Below are 20,067 nucleotides of genomic sequence, written 5' to 3'. Positions count from 1 at the left end.
ACTTAGTGATATATGACTTTCTTAATTCGTTATACGGAGGACACTCAAAAAAAATGTCATCCCATACATCTGTTTGATGTAAAGTGGCATTGTGACATAAATAGTTTTCAGTATTGTTGTACAGTGGCATTGTCACATAAATTGTTCTCCGCTTTGATGTACAGTGGCATTGTGACATAAATTGTTCTCAGTATTGTTGTGCAGTGGCACTCTGAGAAAAAGTGTTCTCCATAGTGTTGTACATGGTTGCTATTACATAAACTGCTCTTCGTATTGTTGACAATGACATGGTGACACAAATTGTTCTTTATATTATTGTATAGTGGCTTTGGGACAGTGATCTCTATATCGCAGCACTGTGACAGAAATTATTATCCGTATTATTGTACAGTTGTATTTGGACGGTAAGTTCTCTTTATTGTAGTACAGTGGCACTGTGACAGGAATTCTCCGTATTGTTCTAAAGAGACATTGCGACAGATACTATTTTTCGCAATGCTGTACACTGATATCTCGACAGTAATTTTTCTCTGTATTGTAACGCAGTAGCAGTCGCATATCAAATAATCTCTAATCTGTGATTCAGTGGTTTTGTGACGGAAAAAGGGCCTCCGTTTTGCTGTACAGTAGCATTGTGACAGAAAATAGTTTTCCGTATTCTTCTACGGTGGCTCTGTCACAGAAACATATCTCCGTAATGTGTTGCATTTGCACATTGTGAGTTATTGCTCTCCACATTGGTGTCCTGTGGCACTATAAGAGAAATTGTTCTCCATAGTGTTGTCTAGTGGCATTGTGATTAGAAAGTTTTTTTGTATTGTTGCACATTGGCATTTTGACAGAAACCGTTATCCGTATTGCTGTACAGTGGCAACGTTAAAGTAAATTGGTCTCACAATTGTTGTACAGTTAATCCGTGACAGTAATTGTTTTCCGTATTGCTGCAAAGTGACATCCTGGCAGCAATTGCTCTGTATATGCGTGAACAGTGGCCCTGTAACAAAAACCGATATCCGTGTTCTTAAGCATTGGCATTTTAAATGTGATTTTTTTTCGTATTATTATGCAGCCGCATTGTAAGAGAAATTGTTCTCTGTATTACTGTAGAGTGTCATTGTCACAGAAACTAATATCCGTATTGTTGCAAAGTGGCATAGTGATAGTAATTAATTCTCGTATTATTGTACAGTGGTCCTGTCTGAGAAATTGTTGAACCGTAGCACTGTGACAAAAATTGTTCTCGAATTTCTTGCTACTGTAAAAACAAATGAAAATGTTGTTCGATTTGTTGTACGGTGGCACTGTGACATTTGTGACAGTAATTGTTCAGCGTATTGTAGTGCAGGGGTATTTTGAGATAAATGTTCTTCATAATGTTTAACAGTTGCGTGACAGTTATTGATCTCCGAATTGTTGAACAGTCACATTCTTACATGAATCATTATCCGTACTGACGTTCAGTGGCATCGTGACAGTATTTGTTCCCATTGTTTTTATCATTGATATCGTGACAGTAATAGTGCTTAATATTGTTGTACAGTGGCACTATCATAGGAACCGATCTCCGTGTTAATTTAGAGTGGTATTGTGCAATTAAATGGTATCCGTGTGCAGTGGCATTGTAACAATATTTTTCTTCATTTTTGTTGCAGAGAAATTGCTCTCCATTACGTTGTAAAATAGCATTGCAACAGTTTGTGTGCCGTTTTTGTTGGACATTGGCATTGTGGCAGTCAATGTTCTATAAACATTTTGCAGTAGCACTGTGAAAGCAACTTAAAACGGTATTGTTGAACAGTGGAACTGGCAAATATATTGTTAACTGATCTCCGTATTGTTGTACAGTCTCATTAAAACAGTTACTGATCTCGTATAGTTGTATAGTGGAATTCTTTCTTTTTCGTTTTGTTGTACAGCTTCATTGCGACAAAAACTGTTCTCCTTATTGTTGAACTGTGGCATTTTAACGAAAAGTGTTCCCTGTATTGTTGTACAGTGGCATTATGACAGAAATCGTTCTCCGGTACAGCGACATTTTGACCGAAGGAAATTGTTCGCATTTTTGTTGTACCATTTTACTATTACAGAAACTGATCTCCGTATTGTAGTTCAGTCGCACAGTGCACAGAGATTGTACAGTAGCACTGTGACAGAAATTGTTCTCCGTATTGTTGTACAGTGTCACTGTTACAGTAATTGGTCTCCGTCTTGTTGCTCAGTGGCATTCTGACAGTTATTGGTCTCCGTATTGTTGTACAGTGGTATTGTGATAGTTATTGGTCTCCGTATTGTTGTACAATGGCATTCTGACAGTTATTGTCCTCCGTATTTGTGTACAGTGGCATTATGACAGCAATTGTCCCTCGTATTGTTGAACAATGTCACTGTGACAATAATTGATCTCCGTCTTGATGCTTAGTGGCATTCTGACCGTAATGGGTCTCCGTATTGTTTATACATTGGCATTGTGACAGTAATTTATCTCCGTAGTGTTGTACAGTGGCACTATGACAGTAATTGTTCTCCGTATTGTAGTTCAGTCGCACTATGACAGAACTTGTTCTCCGTATTGTTGTACAGTGGCACAGTGCAGTGATTGTTCTCCGTACGATTGTACATTGGCGTTTTCCGTATTGCTGTAAATGACACTGTAACAAAAACCATATTCGTTTTGTTGTAAAAGGACTTTGTGACAATATTATTTTGTCCTTGATGTTATATAGAGGCAGTGCGAGAAAAAATGTCTTCCGATATGTCGATTAGAAATTGTTGTCCGTATTGTGAGACAGTGGCATTATGGCAGAAATACGACAGCTGTACATTGGCACTGTTAGGGTAAGTGATCTCTGTTTTGTTGTACAGTGGCGTGGTGCTGTGACAGAGAGTGTTCTCCGTATGGCTGAACAGTGACACTGTGATAAAAAGCTATCTCCGCGACAGTGGCATTATGACAGAAATATAACAATTCTTTGTACATTGGCACTGTAGTAGTAAGAATTCTCTGTTTTTTTCTTGTACAGTGGTACTGTGACAGAAAGTGATCTCAGTATTGTTGTACATTGACACTGTCAATGAAAAGTTATCCGTATTGTTGTGCAGTAGCATTCTGACAGTAATTGTGCTCAACGTCACTGTAGAGAAATTGTTGTACAGTTTCATTGTGACAGAAATTTTTCTCCGATAGCTTGTACAGTAACATTGTTGCAGTCTTAAATTGTTCGCCGTATGGCTGTACAGTGGCGCTATGGCAGTTATTGTTCTCCGAATGATTGTTCCGTGGCTGTGTGACACTAATTATTCTTCGTATGGTTGCAGAGTCGCACAGTGACAGTAATTGTTCTCCGTATGGTTGTAAAGTGGCACGGTGACAGTATTTGTTCTCCATATAGTTGTACAGTCGCAGTGTGATGGTAATTGATCTCCGTATTGTTGTTCAGTGGCACTGTGACAGTAATTGTTCTCCGTATGGCTGTGCAGTGCAGTGGCATTGTGACAGTAATTGTTCTCCGCATTGTTGCACAGTGGCACCGTCACAGAATTGTTCTCCGTACTGTTATACAGCGACACAGTGACAGTAATTGTTCTTCGAATTGATGTACAGTGGCACCGCGACAGTAATTGTTCTCCGTATTGTTGTACACTGGCACTGTGACAATAATTGTTCTCCGAATTGTTGTACAGTGATGGATCTCCGCATTATTGTTCAGTGGCACTGCGACAGTAATTGTTCTCCGAATAGTTGTACAGTGGCACAGTGATAGAGCTTGTTCTCCGTATGGTTGTACAGTGGCACTGTGACAGTAGTTGTTCTCTGTACTATTGAACAGTGGCACTTCGACACTAATTGCTCTCCGTAGTGTTGTACAGTGGCACTGTGACAGTAATTATTCTGCGTATTGTTGTACAGTGGCATTGTGGCAGTAATTGTTCTCTGTATTGTTGTACATTGTACTGTGACTGTAATTGTTCTCCGTATTGATGTACAGTGGCACTGTGACAGTAATTGTTTTCCATATGGTTGTGCACTGGCTCTGTGGCAGTAATTGTTCTCCGTATTGTTGTATAGTGGCACTGTGACAATTATTGTTTTCCGTATGGTTGTGCACTGGCACTGTGGCAGTAATTGTTCTCCGTATCGTTGTGCACTGGCACTGTAGCAGTAATGTTGTACAGTGGCACCGTTACAGTAATTGTTTTCCGTATGGTTGTACAGTAGCACTGTGACAGTAATTGTTCTCCGTAGTGTTGTATAGTGTCACCGTGACAGAAATTGTTCTCCGTATTGTTGTATAGTGGCACCGTGACAGTACTTTTTCTCCGTATGGTTGTACAGTGGCACCGTGACAGTAATTGTTTTCCGTATTGTTGTACAATTGCACTGTCTTATTGATATGCCTGCCTGATCCGTCAACTCACTTGCATAACAATAGCGCATGTGATGTTACAGTGAACAGTGTTAAATGATGTTATTTCAAAAGTTTCCTCTTAAACATTGTGCTCTATTGATTTAGGCGGAACCGATGTATGGAAAGTTGAAGCCAATTGTTTGCTGATATTTAAGTGCGCTTCTCCGTATCGTATTAGTAAAGTTTTTCGTAATAACTAAAGCTACTTAATATGATGATGTTGTTGTTTCTTACTTTTCAATTGCATTTTATGGAGGATATAATCTTATAAAACAATACATTAAAAGTTTATTTTGAAAAAATATATTTGTAAAGGATTTCAAGAATGGATTTAAAGAATCTGTGGATATTACATTTAGTGATTATTTTGAAAGAAGGTAAGCTACCGACACCATATGCATTTGTTTAACTTCAAAATAAAGTATAATGGCTAATTATAACTTAGCATCAATTTTATCATTTTATTTAAGAACACAGGGAGTGACTTTTGGTGTATTATGTTTATAAATACCTTTGAAATATCAATAATGAAACGTGTTTAAAGGCAGAAATGAAATGGCCTAAGACGTTTAAAATGAAACACGGACATAAATTTACTTTTAGAGAAATTGTATTATATTTGTATATAAGACCAACCTGATAGTAATACCACTACCTATAAATTTAATGCAGTACTTTAGTTTTTAAAATTATTTTGTTATAGTCATTTAGATGTCGATAAGAGGACAACCATAGCTTTAAACGGATTGATATTGATACATTTTATGTTATCATGAAAATAAATATATTCATAAGCATTACAGTAAAGACATCCTTTACAGGCAGAATTAAAATACTGAAAACATTCATTTCACCACAAATACTTTTTGAGTTTGAGAAAAGGAAAATATTGACCAATTCCCTTATTTAATTGCTATTTTACTGCCTGCTGACGACGACTTTTAAATACAGATATTTCTATGAACAAACAGATATGAGGGGTTTTCAATTACGTGGCTACTATTCCCCCGTTATTAAAGGGGCCAAAAATTCGCTTATTAGTTGCTTATTAGAGATAGTTCTGTTCCGAGCTTGCCTGATATGGTCGAGCATTTACGATAGTGTAACAATTCACCCTCAGGGACACAGTTTTTAGTTTTAAGAATTGGTGGTGTTGTCGTTGTTATTGTTGTTGTTATAAGAATATGTCATATTGTTTTTGTATAAGGTGTAGTTTTAAGAATATTAGTTGTTGTTGTTGTTTTTCTTGTTGTTGTTGTTGTTTTTGTTCTTTTTTCTTCTTCTTCTTCTTCTTCTTCTTCTTCTTCTTCTTCTTCTTCTTCTTCTGCTTCTGCTTCTTCTTATTATCCATTGTTATTATTATTATTATTATTATTTTATTTTATTTATTACTTGTATCATGCTATTATTATTTTTTTTTTATTTTTTTTTTCTATTACATTTTTAATATCAAAAACAGCAATATCATTGAAAAAATCTGTGAATAATATGATTCTCTTGCTTACCACCATTTTCGTCATTCATATATGTTACAGTTCGAAACTGTGATTAATAAGATCCTATTTTTTTCCAGACCTGTGAAGAATATGATCTGGGAAAAATAAGGTCCTACAAAGCATGGTTAAACCGTCTCAGACCATTAGCCAACGGGTGATGTTTAATGATTGGTAATTTAAAAAAAACATGCTCCAAATCATTTATTTTACTAAGATTATAATAATTTATAATAATAATAATAATAATATTAATAATAATAATAATAATAACTTAAAAACTAAATATTTGGTTTCTATGAATGATGGGATTTTCTATGGTCATGATTGCAAAAACAAGTCTTTGGTTGCTCAGGAAGTTAAGTGTTGGTAAGAAAGTGATAGGCTAGTATGAATGAATATCTATTGTTGCTATGGTTGTCATTTGTAAATAAGGAAGTCAGGTTGCTGGGAAATCATTGTGACTCAGGTAGTCATTGTATGCTGTTGATGAAAGTTGACGCTAGGGACGTAAACCTTTGCGCATGAAGTCATTGGTTGCTAGGGAAGGTAACGGTTTCTTATTAAGTAAGTGGTCACTATGTAAATCGATGGATGCCACTGAGGTCATTGGATGCTAAAAAAGTTACAATTAAATTAGTAAGTCAATTGTTGCCAAGGAAGTCATTAGTTGCTTAGAAGTTGTTTTCCTTAGAAAGACACTGGTTTCTAAAAAAGAACATGGTTGTAAAGGAAATCATTGTTGCCTAGTGAGTGAGTGGTTGATAAAGAACTTATTAATTGCTACAGGGACGAAACACCAAATTTCAAGGGTCTGCGGACGGGTTTCTGAGAAGATTTTCAAACATTTTACTATAAAAGTATAATATTTAAGAACATCAGGTCACCCCAGGGGTCAGTCTGTCACAAGGGACATAATTTGAACATTGTTGGTAAAGGACCACTACATGAGGGTGCATATTGAACATCAAGGGTAGACGCCTTGCAGCTTCAGTGAAGAAGAATTTTAAAGATTGAACTATATCAGTCAAAAATACAGAATCGACAGGGAAAGGATGATAACAATCTTTGTACATAGCCACTACATGAGGCTTCATGAACTTACCAATTGTCAAAAGCCTTGGCCTTGCGGTTTTTGAGAAAAAAATATCAAAGCTTTAACTATTTAAGTTAATAAAAATCGTGGGATCTAGGGCGGGGCAAAATTAAACACATTGTTTATAATTTGAAAAATCTTGATAAAGGGCCACTTAATGAGATAATACACCAAGTATCAAAGTTCTGAGAATTGAAATATCAGAGAAAATAATCTTAAAGATATTATTATATAATATACAGAAATCTGGTCACCCTTGACACATGGCCAAGTTAGACATTAGGGCTATGCTTTGAACAATATTGGTAAAGAACCACTAGATCAGACTGTATGTAATAAAAATGAAAGCAGTTGTGGTAAGAAAATAGCTTCGAAAAGTCAGAATTATTTTTTTCAATCTAAATTTGTATTCACCGGATAGATCAACAAATACACAGGGTTGACCATTCTTGTAATGTCTTCTGAAACCGCCCCGATAGCTCGGTACCTCTACAAATAAATAAGGTGGTAGCTTCAGTATTCCGAAATATGTCATACTGAAAGAAGACGCTAACAATGGATACCAGTTGCTCCCTTTCCTGCTACTCGTAATTAAATGGCACCTTGACATATGGAGTGCTCAGTATTTGTTTTAAACCTAGAAAACGTGTTTCACGCATGTCGGTAGTTTACGTTGGGCAGCTACTTTACACCCGACACAGGTCTATTAAAAAAAGCTAGAGTTTCGCAAGTTATTTTTTGTGTCTCTCTAGAACAGTATTTCACTACTTCTGATTGAACTAGATGTGACTGAAATTGCACCAACTTTGAACTCAAGTCTTGATTGCTTCTCAGCTGATCAACCCATAATGCAGTCTTTATTTCACATACAACAATTCAATATTCGAAAAAAACTAACATTTTATATCTTATGATATAAACCATTCCTTTATAATTTGATAGTGCGTGAACAACTAAAATTTCATGTCTGAATTTAATCGTAAATTATTTTGAGATCTGGACAAGTCGTCCGGTACTTTTGAAAACCTCCTATGCCTGTAAAACACGTGATACCATTAAGTCATACATAACATACATTAAGTATAACATTCATTTCCATTCTTAAATTTCAGTCCACATATGCTCTAGTTACATTAATTCTACAATGAATACAAACATTTTGCATACCATAGCAAGAAAGTTTGAATCCTATAAGTGTAGATAAGAGATTTCACAATTTTCTTCACGTACAATCAATAATTAATCTATTAGAACAAGCCGTCTAATCAATTGATTGTTTCACAAACCTGAAAATGGTCTGTTGGGGGGTAATACTGTATGTATTATACGTAAAGGAATATCTCGTGTTCACACTGGTGTTACTCGCGTTTTTTTTTACATTCACAAAATTAGTAGTGAAATGAAGAAATAATAAAAATGCTCATCATACCTACCATACGAATACGTTAAATGGAAATTGACAATTAGTTTTAAAATCAGGTTTTCCCATCTATGTAAATGATTCCAATCAAATTATAAAACGTATATTACTTATGGCTGTTATCATTAAATTTGTAACCTACATGTTGCTTATGATAGCAATTTTGCATTTCATTTTATTTGGATATATTTACGTTGCAAAGAAACAATACGGTTTTTATATTAATAATGATAATTCATCCAAACTGTATAAAACAAGCTTTTTATCTTGGAGAAAAGAAGAACAATAGCGAAGTCCATCGAGCTTGGACATCTCTTTTCTAAAATAACAGTGTGGTTGTTTACTTTAGTTTCCAAAGGAATATTAATACAGGTTTTGTTTACCTAACATCTTGGACAGGAATCAATAACATCCTACTTTCAGCTGACATTGAGTTTCAAAGCAAATTAAATATCATACTTGCTTTTATTGTTTCGGGTAACAAATTGTATTTTGATCTGATTGCCAAGAAGAACTTCTGTATATCCGTATCGTCTGCTTCTTCGTTCTAGTCAGATAGTCCTAACAGAGAGATCACGAGACAAAGTTGGCGTTGTCTTATGGCTATCGGCATCAAGTCAATGTGTCAACTGTGTGCTTAAAACTCTCATTCTGAATACACAAGCCAATCACAAGCCAAAAGGTTGTGCGGTTTAACATCGCCAGATATGGCAGTCCCGCACTAACTTGTTATAATTATTGTGATTGGTTGATTTTGTGGCAATGTGTATTTCTCGGACCACACGGTACCGGCTTCTTAGTAATCGCATAGCAAGTTAAAAAAGATAAGATTGAAGTTTGAAACATTTGGAAATGTCATTTAAAACTTGCCAATGCTTATGGGAAATATTAAGATGATAATTTTAGCATTCAAAAATGATTGGGAAATAAAATGCAAAGGGAGGTAAAGGTTAGTGAGGTTTTACATGTGAGGTATGCATTCCGACATCTACCCTCTGAATTTGATATCGGGATAGTAAACAAATAGTTATTTATAATGTTTTTTACCTTTAAGCTGTGTTTCATTATTGACAAACATTAAATCTTCATAATTTTACCACATGTGAACTTAACAACTGTCAGTCAGACTAGTAGAACGCCTTACAATTTTACAGTCAAGACCGTCGGACGGATGGCGAGGTTTATCGCAATGTCTGTGTATAAAGTATGAAGTTAATATGTTTTTACCCCGAAAAATGTTCTGAAGATTTTTATGAAGGTGCCAGTTATTTGCCATTTTTTTCATAATCTAGGTGTATTGTACCTATTTATACATATGGTTTCACTGAGAAAGTTACCTTATGAATACTTATGCGCTTATTTCAGATATGTTTAAAATTTCTAATCTAATTCCTTTTGTAAATGTGCAATGACTTTTATTTGACCTGTGCTTGACCACGTTTTTGATCGGGATGCAACGAATTTGTACTGCTTGTAATTTGTTGTCATATGATACATGCTACTAACTTTATGTTGTAAATTAATTCGTATAATGATGCAAATCATTCGATTCATGGGCGGCTTAACTGCTCAATTACTTCTCTTGAACTTGAAAAAAAAATCAACTTATCCTGAAGACGTATTGACATTTGCGTCCATCGTTTACAGATTTGATTACAGTTGTTATATCATTTAATCGAATACTTTCTTTTTATATAAATAATATATGATTATGTCATGCATTCTGCTAGGCGTGTTGTCTTTTATGTGTTGTTAATTTCGTCTTATCAAACAACAGCATGGCTTCTGTCAGTTTCAGTTTCAGAATGCTCAACTAGAACAACTATTTTTATTTCATGTTTCACATTGTTATCAGTTCTGGTACTACTTTTATTATTCAAATTTGCGAACGGACATCCAATCAAACTGCAGAGCGTAGTGATACATGGCGTAAGTGCAGTGTACAGCTGACCGAAGTGGTCGATACCTGGTGCCCCAGTACGAACTAGTGCAGAAGTGCCCTAATCCTAAAATACAGAGGCTTAAAGATTAAGGTGTAAAAGAATAGCTGTTAATATTCATAAAACAAGAAAAATCGCCGTTGCTGTATGAGCATCAATTTCAAATGAATACCAAAAATCATTTTGACTATCTTACAATGCTCTAATATATTTACTCTACAACTTATAACATATAAAGATTTTGGGGAAAATTTGTGGCATGGACTTTTTGAGAGTCACCGAAATCCTATTTTTCATACTTGTTTCTTTTCAAAGAATGCACACTTCCCCTATTGCTCTAAATGATATTAAATCCGGCTCACGCCCTTCGTAGAAACAATACTGTACTTGATATTTGCACACAAAAATAGTCAGCTTTTGAAAATGTTAACATTCGCAACCATGTAGATTAATTATAGTATACGTACTCGTAAAGTATTTCATCTGCTTTGTTAAGATTAATCTGGTGGTATAGATGTCCGTCTTCACACAAGAGGTTGTGGGATCAATCCAAACCAGTGGAGCCCTATTTGTTTCTGAACATTGAATGGAGTATAGAGCAATTTAAGTAGCCATGTTTTGTTTATAAATTATACGTATTTTGTTTTATATGGCACGGTTGCACATAAAATACAATTAATACTCTAATATTACTACATAAGTGACAAATTCACTTATTAGCACATGTTATGTCTTGTGATTGTTTTTTTACATGTATAATCGTCCTTTCGAAAAGACAGAAACCAACGATCCGGAATTTCTTGTAAAATCAACCAAGGCTCGCGAAAATAAATTAAAACTTAAACTTATTGTCCACATTTACGAAAACACATGTGTTTGTGTGTTGCCCAATTTTAAAATTAATAAATTATTTTTCACATTTGCTAACACTCACTTAACATACGATGGAGATTGTAAGACTTTTATTTATGGTATTGCAACAGTATAACATGGATTATTTCAGAAACAAATGGCTAGATAGAATGTACCAGCATTTTAAAGTAGTCTCACCAAAACTGTACATACAGTTTAATGCCCTTATAATAAAAATAATCTTATAACAGGAAGTTATGTAGTTCATTAAGTGTCTGCCCATATTTGAATGTTATTTAGAAATGCGTCATTTTACAGTCAGTATATCCAAGTACATGATAGCAAGTATTTAAATGGTAATATACAGTATGTATATAATATGAATTGTATATTCATACATGTATCGATAAGGAAGTCTTATATTTGACTCAAAAGAGAAGTAGTATACTTAACCCAATAAGGAAGTCTTATACTAGTACATAGCTTAATAAGGAAGTCTTATATTTAACTTATTATATATTGTTGTTTGTTTTTTGGTTTTGGAAGTACGCACGAGCAAAAGTATTAAGAAGCATTGATACCGCTAAAGGATATTAACACTATTTCACACTATTTTGTAACGAGTAATTTAACTCCTTCATGGATATTCATCTCTCCTCAACATTACTAATGTCACTAAGCCAAAAAACTTAAAAATTATGTGTTTTTTCCGATTAAACTGTTCCAAAATTGGCAGGTCGGGATTTTGTGTGGTAAAGTTGTGTCTGAATATCATTGCGTCCCTTAAAGCTGCACTCTCACAGATTGAACGTTTTAACAACATTTTTATTTTTTTGTCCTGGAACGATCCAATTTTTGCAAAGATTCATGGAAACCAGTTATATAAGACGGCTGACAAAAAATTAGATCGCAGATTTATATACTTAAGTTCAAATTTTAATGTTTTATGCATTTTTTTTAAACCGTTAGTAACGGTTGAAGCCATAAAACATTAATTTTCGAACGGAAATATGCAAATCTGCGATCTGATCTTTTGTCGGCAAATCTTTTATCATTGGTTTTCAGATATTTAAGCAAAAAAATGCTCTTTCCAAGACAAAAAATAAATAAAAGTTGTAAAAGTGGTATATCTGTGAGAGTGCAGCTTTAAAAACTGCGTTATTGCGTCTGAATTAACGTTATAAAAGCGCTAGATATTAAAATAACCAAAACCAAAAAGATGGTACCAAATTGCGGCTAAATCACATGTCAGATAGTTATAATAAAAAAGGGTCTGTTATAAAAGTAACGGTAGGTCTGCAAACATTTTTTGTTACGCCTCAGCTTCTGTTAATCGGTAATCAGATAAATTTCCTAAATTAGCATTTTTTATTACATTCAGTCTTAATTAGGAAACTTTTCACTGACTGATGTAAACAAACAATGACTAACACGCTCAATCTTTCTTTTTTTTTGGTCTGAAATACGTTTCGATGGTAAAGGTACCTGTCATTTTTCCACAGCCTCCTCGGAAGAGGAAGTTATATGCCGGGAACCATGGACGCGCATCCACCGCTCATGCATCTTCTTCAACACCACTTTGACGAACCAATCGGAAGCAGCCGCCGGGTGCGACACAATGGGCGGGTACCTACTTGTGTTCAGCAACGTTCAAGAACATGTTAGTGCAAATTGTTTTATAAAAATGTTAATGTGTTGCATGTGTCTGTTATCGAAAATTGAATGGCGGCTATAGAAAAATCATGCTATCAAATAGTGCGTTAACCGCTTTCGAATACCGTGAGTACATCATCGAAACGTGTTTGTTTGTTAATGAATATTATAAGTCTTTCAAAAAAATGTGATACATGGATTGTTAATGAATAGAGTATGGATGTTATTATCGAATAGTGCCTGACCGTTTATGGATAGTGTGTGTCTACTTACGAATATTGTGTGTTTGTAAATGAATAGTGTGTGCCTGGTATCAAATATCGATGTCTGTTAACGAAAGGTTCGTGTATGTCAATAAATAGTGCGAGTATGTTATCGAATAGTGCGTGTATGTTAAAGAAAACTGTATGTCTATTTTCGATAGATGTTCGTTTGTTATCGAAAATAACGTATCTGAACATTTATGGCTGTTATCAAAACATTTATGTCTGTGAACGAAGCGTTGTGTATCTCGAATCATAATATTGGTGTCTGTTATCAACAAATGTTTGTTTGTTGTCGAATAGTGTGTGTCTGTTATCAGTGTGCGTGCGTGTTTGCATGTTTGCGTGCGTATGTATGTGTGCGCGTGTGTGTGTGTGTGCGCGCGCGCGTGTGTGTGTGTGTGTGTGTGCATGTGTGTCATGTCGTGTCGTACATGCGTGCGCGTGTGCGTGTGCGTGTGTGTTTGTGTGTGTGTGTGTGTGTGTGTATGTGTGCGTGCGTGCGTGTGCATGTGTGCTTGTGCGCGTGTTTGTGTGCGTGTGTGTGAGTGTGCGTGTTATCTATAGGTGAGTTACTATTATCGGTAAATGGAACATGTGTGTATGTTATCCATAAGGGTGTTACTGTTACCGAAACATGTGTGCCTGTTAGAGGTAAGTAACTTTTTTTACCGAAACATATGTGCCTGTTCTCGATAATTGAGTATCTCAAAATGTGTATCTGGTATCGATTGTGGGTATCTGTAATCATGTTGTTTGCGTTAGATTTCGAATAGTGCATATCCGTTAAACAATATATAGCGTGCGTCTGTTTTCGGATAATGTGTGTCTTTCCTTATTCGCCTTCATTATACCTAGTGTTTCAAAGAACCCATATTATATTATAGGAAGGTGTAAAAAATGAAACTAGGAGGATATTCCTCGAGCTACGGTCAACAAAATACCTGGAATGGTGGGTTGGGCTAGAGTTTGATAGCAAAACCAAAACGTGGAACTGGGTTAGTGACGAAGAATTCAACAAGAAACTAACGTAAGTAACTTTAAGGGTTTGCTTTAAAGCTGCACACTCACAGATTGAACGTTTTGACAACTTTTTTATTTTTTGTCTTTGAACGAGCCAATTTTTGCGAAAATCTATGGAAACCAGTTACATAAGACTGCTGACAAAAACTCAGATCACAGATTTTTATATATCAGTAAAAAAAGGATGTTTTATGCATTTTTCGTAAACCATTAGTAACGTCATAAAACATAATTTTCGAACGGAAATATGAAAATCTACGATCTGATTTTTGTCAGCAATCTTTTGTCATTGTTTTACAGATATTCATGCAAAAATTCTTTCCAAGACAAATAATAAAAAAGTTGTAAAAATGGTATATCTGTGAGAGTGCAGCTTTAAGAATTGTTATAGGAAGGCATTAACAATTAGAATAACTTGTTATACACCAATCGTTTCCCTTTTTTCTTTCTCAAAGATTAAGGTCACATTTAGAGGTCAATTCTTGACACATGACATGTGCGTCCAAATTCAGCTAAAGCAAGGTTAATGAATAAAAAAAATCCGTGGATTATTATTATTAAAAAAAAAATCAACATTTGAAGCAATTTATTGTTTTCGTTATCAGTTTTTATGTATTATTATTGGTGATAATTCATCAAGATATACTACGACCAGTGTTTTCCTTATGTTAACACCTTTTGCTCATGATATTTCATATAAATATTCACTCCAGTGAATGGGCGCCGGGATGGCCGAATAAAGATAAATGTGCTGCGTTCAACTACAAGTGGAGTCTTAAGGATAACAATTGTACAATGGAACGCCCGTTCATATGCGAACAAAACCGTACAGGTATATACGAAATTTTCCGATTTGAAATTCGCGATTTTTTAAATGTCAGATTTCTGTTTTGCAATCTGTTGCTTGGTAGTGAAGAAAAAGTAAAACTTTGGAATCAGGACATAAATGTAAACTTTCAAAGGGTCAGAAGTCAGGTTAATCATATTACTTTATATGGGCTTGAAAACAAACGCGAAGCGTTTGTCTGTACAAGCCCTCTTACGGTTTGTACGTGTATGCAAGGGACTACTTCTTTTTTGCCGGAGTGATAGGCATTAAAAAATTTGGGCACCACTGAACCGTGAAAATGAGAACCAGAAAAGCTCGTCATACATTGTTCATATAAAGCGCGTGCATGCCGGCAAGCAAATTGTACATGTTTAGGGCGGGGTTTGAGCTCCGTTAACCAATGAAATTCAATACGGAAATACCCGAGCTACATGTACAATCCACCTTCGGCACTTCCATAAAAGGAGTGGAGAACACAATTATGAATACACGTCTAAAGAGTACACTTTTGACCAGAAATTATATTTCATAACTCTGCAATAATAATACAAAAAGAACAGGGTTTGTCATAACAATTGTGTTTTTTTACCCCACATCTTAAAAAAATACTGTTTAAAAAACTGGATATCTAAATAATTAAGTTAAATGTATTTATGCGCATTTTACGACAGCTAATGTAAACAATGATTTGCATATAGGCACATTGCAGGTGCGCGTGACGTCTTCCTTCAATGTTTATATTAAAACTTTCATCATGATGCAATAACACGGATTTAATGTTGCTTTCACGGTGAGTTGTACTAAGAATTATAGTTGTTATTGTAAATCCAATCGTTCATACGTTGATGTTTGGACACCATAATGACATAACGTTGGGTTTTACGGATAATGAACAAGCTAAGTTGATGCAATCGGTATCCATTATGACCTTCAGGTCATAATTTATGACTCATCACTATATATTTACACCCCAACTTCCATTCCTTAAATGAACTGCCTTTTGACAATTGCGTTCATCAATCGATGAACGCAACATTTTCGGATATGTTCGGATCGTAATTCATTGCATAACAATATTCATGAAAGCTATTGATCTTGTTATTGGTTGTATTGTGTCTGCAGGTCCCGTAAAATATAGCTCAACATTTTTAAAAGTGTTAGTTTATTATATTTTAAATATATTGGTACCAGAAGTGTTTCAATTTTACGTTTTAAAGTGATTTCAAGTAGTTGATCTTTTCCCGCGTTATTGTGACGTCATTTGAAAAAAATGTTTCCGGTTATAGTCGGGTCGTTCTATTAACCGGATGGGTAAGAACAGGTTACTGAAAGATTTTCTTAAATGAAATGATTTTTTTTGAATGAAATAATGAACTATTGGTGTAAATATAAGGAATGAATTGCGGGGTTGAACGAATTGCGGGGATATGAACGCAATTGGGTTGGTCAAAGTACGCGTGGAGTCCTTCGGACTCCACACACATTGACCAACCCAATTGCGTTCATACCCCGATAATGACATCAACCCCGCAATTCATTCCTTAAACATGCCAAACTAACTGTTAACTGTGCGATTGTGTACTTCGTTTATTGTATTGTAAAATTAAAGTATTGAATAAAAATGTTAAAACTTATAGTAGTGAAAACTAACCCTAAAAAACCATTCCTTTTTCATTAAAAATCATTGTGCATGCTTAAATGGTAAACCTGAGAAGAAAAGTGAGCCTGGTTTTGGGCACAGACTCACGACCGCAGGAACAGTAGCACGGCGCTTTTGCCAACTGAGTTAAATGGGCAGCTGGTTTCAACTCACACAGACTAGACTCGTCAGCCCATTAAAGGGGCTGTCTCACAGATGATAAAATAGCGAAAAAAATGAAAATTGTCGAAAAAATATCATAAATTTGGCATCAATGTGTACAATGCATTGAAACTTACTTACTGAAGTACCACATAGTTTACAATTTATTCAAGTTCACGAGATATTTCATATTTTTCCATTAAAAAAGATTACCAGGTAGAATTCATTCCTCATGCGTGATTAGCTAGTCGGTGTCCTGAGATTCGTTACAGAAAAAAACTTTTTTGGTGCTTATTGATCTGTGACACAGTCCCTTTAACCATTTAGGCCGACATGTAGGCACTTCTGCTCTTTTACTGCTGCCACGATTGTGGGTAACCTGTGTGTAATTATGCCCAATGAGGTGATTAAACACAACACCGCAGCCGGAACTCAATATAGCTACTCAGAGCTAACTCGGCAGCTGGTCCTAACCCAAACACACTTCAACCCAGTTTAAAAATTAAAAATGTTTATTGAATAAAAAAACTTGTCATGGCAGAGTGGGGCAGATGACTCGCGAATACTTTAAGCGATAAAGATGTATGAATGAAATTACAGAAAAAACACTTGAACACAAATAATAAAATCAAATGTTTAGTAATTCATAATTTGTTTTAGAGGGGAGGGTTCGGGAGGGGTTGCCATCAAATTTGGCATGTTTGACCTGGTTTCAACAAGCATTATAATGTGAGTATTATATATTATGAACCCAGGGGAGGTTTCAGCATAAAAGACAGTGGTTCTTTTTGGCAGAATTTCACGATAACACATGATAACACTAGAGCAACAGTGTCTTACTGGTGATTTTTTTACAAAGGTTTTCAGAAGGTTGAGATGAAATGTATTAACATGTCGTGCTTAAACTGGCACATATTTCCGCACAGAATTTAAACCCCTTCCGACAAGCAATATGTTAGTAAAACCTTTTTACTCCTGTATATAATCAGAAAATGCGGGGTCATCAGTTCAGCACAAAAACAGTCAGTGGCTTTTTTTGCAATATTTTTCACATGCTTGTAGGTGTGCAATTTACTCTTCCTAACAGCTGTTTGGGGTGACTTGAGATAGAATATGGTAGAGAAATATTTTCTTCTTAATTTGTTCTTAAAACACAGTCTATATATGAAATACTAAACAAGCAATATTGTTCATGTAAAATTAACAAGACATTTACAATGCCAGCTCTAATATAGTAAAGCATAGGCATAGCAAAATTCAAAACATTTTTATTATATTTGCTTTGTGGTGATTTATAGACATTTTAACAATAAAAACAATCTTTCACTGTTTCAAACATATTGATATATTTTTTACTGTTTGAAATTAAAGCCAGCTCTCAAATAGATATTGAATCCCATCAATTTAAACTGGTATGCCAGAAATGTGGTGATTGAGTATGTTGTATAGGCTATAAGGGTGTCAATGATTGTATGTTTGAGTAGGTGTTGTGCGGTTATTTATTCTCATTTCTTATTATTTTAAACAGACCCGGGAGGAAACGATGATGAACCAGCCAGACAGCCCGCCCGCCACCCGGCCGAGCTGTAGTGTATGCCAACATGCTGACATGCTAAAATTTGTTAGCACTTCAAGATCTTATAATGGAAAATTGTATCCAAACTGAAGTATAAAGTGAGTAAGTTTGGTCATATAAGACCATTGATAATGTTTGTTCCATTCCTAATAAATTTCTTTCATGTTGTTTGTCAATCATTTCTGGTGCGGCTTTGATAATTATAAATAATATTATTTTCTAATGAAACTGCTGACTTGTATTAGTCTTTGGTCTGTATTGTGCATCTATTCGCACATTTTGTTTGCTCTTTTAAGCAAACATTACATTAATTGCAAATTCTATAAGCCATTAATCAAAACTTTCTACACATTTGATGCAGCATGATGTTTTCTTCATGCACCAGTCAATTCCCCCCCCCCCCCAAGGTCCGGGGAATAGCCGGGACTTTGACTTTTGGTCCAGCCAACCCCGGGTAAAATCCCAGCCTGCGGGGACAAACTGATAGTTAAACCCCGGCCAAATGCCCACGCACCCCAGAGATTCTATATAAGACCCAATCTCCGCGGTCACCAGGCCCTGCGGGGCCACCTGGAAAGTAAAAACATGGCCCTTTTCCCCGGTATACCCCCAGACCTAAGGGGGCCGTGGTTACAATTGACTGGTGCATTAGTGTGCATATGATTTTCAGCTTATGGACAAGAAAACATCTACTTCAACAATCACAGCAACACAATGAGATCCCTATTTTAAAGAAATAATGCCACCTTTCATTAATTTATTAATTCATTAATTAATTCAATTTATATATTCATTCAGTTTATACATTTAAAAACTTGCCATTTCTCAAGGCAAAAGAAATAAAAAAAGTGGGAAGTTTTCATAAAGATTAGAGCCTTTTCCCTTCATGCATTTAAAAAAACAACCTTAATACATTATAAATGTCTTAAAAACCCTAATTTATTGCTTATTTCAATAGCCAGCCTGGTTGCTGTAGCCACAGAGGAATTTTCAAGGACAAGAACCAGTGCTGGTCAAAATGTGGTCTCAAGTGGTTTTCCATACCGGTTCTCGGCAAGGATTTCCGAGAAAGGAATACCGTCTACAAGTAAGAAGAAATTCTAAGCATGTCTGGTTTTAATGCTTTCAAAATGCATCTGGGTACTCAATAAGATTAGGTTAACCTTTAAGTTGTTAATAACTGATTGCAAAATGTCCAAAAGACTATATATTTCATAAAATTGTCCTGAAAATCCTTGAATTCATGAAATTTTCTGCATATTTATCACATTTATGATTCATAAAAGATTGTGTATGCCTCAAATGAGTGTTTACAGGCCTTTTTCAAACTTTAACAGTAGTGGTAGATAGTTTTATTAGTGTAAAACATTGCTTTTGTGTCTTGCTTGCAGATCATGATGTGCCAATAAGCTCCAGTTAGCTGTGGCTTCCCCCCCGGCGGTAGTCCTGAAATCTAAATCCAGGAGATGCAGCTCTGAATCCAATATTTCAAAAAAATGAAGATGTTAGTCATTTCTGTAGTACTTGTTTGTGTGTAAATGATTCCAAAAAGTGAGACTTATAGCAAATCAGGTGTAAATAAGCAACTTATGGACATTATGGTGAAGTGCTGAACTCTGAATAGTGCCAAATCTACCCTTCATAACAGATACTTAAAGTATTTTTTTAAATGGGCATAATAATGCTATCTCTGCATTTTCTACATCATGTAGCCA

The 20,067-nt window shown here is 35.3% G+C and overlaps 1 protein-coding gene and 1 long non-coding RNA gene across 2 annotated transcripts in view; both read left to right on the top strand.

The window, feature by feature from the left end:
* The first annotated feature begins 4,417 nt into the window (after positions 1–4,417).
* Positions 4,418–20,067, top strand: part of LOC128214565 (adhesion G protein-coupled receptor L2-like) — a 44,018-nt gene continuing 28,368 nt past the window's right edge. Inside the window, exons 1-4 of the mRNA XM_052921098.1 lie at positions 4,418–4,783; positions 12,710–12,867; positions 14,011–14,153; positions 14,860–14,978. Of these exons, the coding sequence (XP_052777058.1) occupies positions 4,732–4,783; positions 12,710–12,867; positions 14,011–14,153; positions 14,860–14,978 (472 nt within the window). The 5' untranslated portion in view covers positions 4,418–4,731. The remainder of the gene's footprint in view (positions 4,784–12,709; positions 12,868–14,010; positions 14,154–14,859; positions 14,979–20,067) is intronic.
* LOC128214567 (uncharacterized) lies at positions 18,201–19,859 on the top strand. The gene is made up of 3 exons (XR_008257941.1): positions 18,201–18,450; positions 19,311–19,439; positions 19,744–19,859. It is a non-coding gene; the product is annotated as an uncharacterized LOC128214567 (long non-coding RNA).

This window comes from Mya arenaria, chromosome 13 (assembly GCF_026914265.1).
Source record: "Mya arenaria isolate MELC-2E11 chromosome 13, ASM2691426v1".
In the NCBI taxonomy this organism is placed as follows: Eukaryota; Metazoa; Mollusca; class Bivalvia; order Myida; family Myidae; genus Mya; species Mya arenaria.
This window is presented reverse-complemented; position numbering and strand designations above follow the sequence as displayed.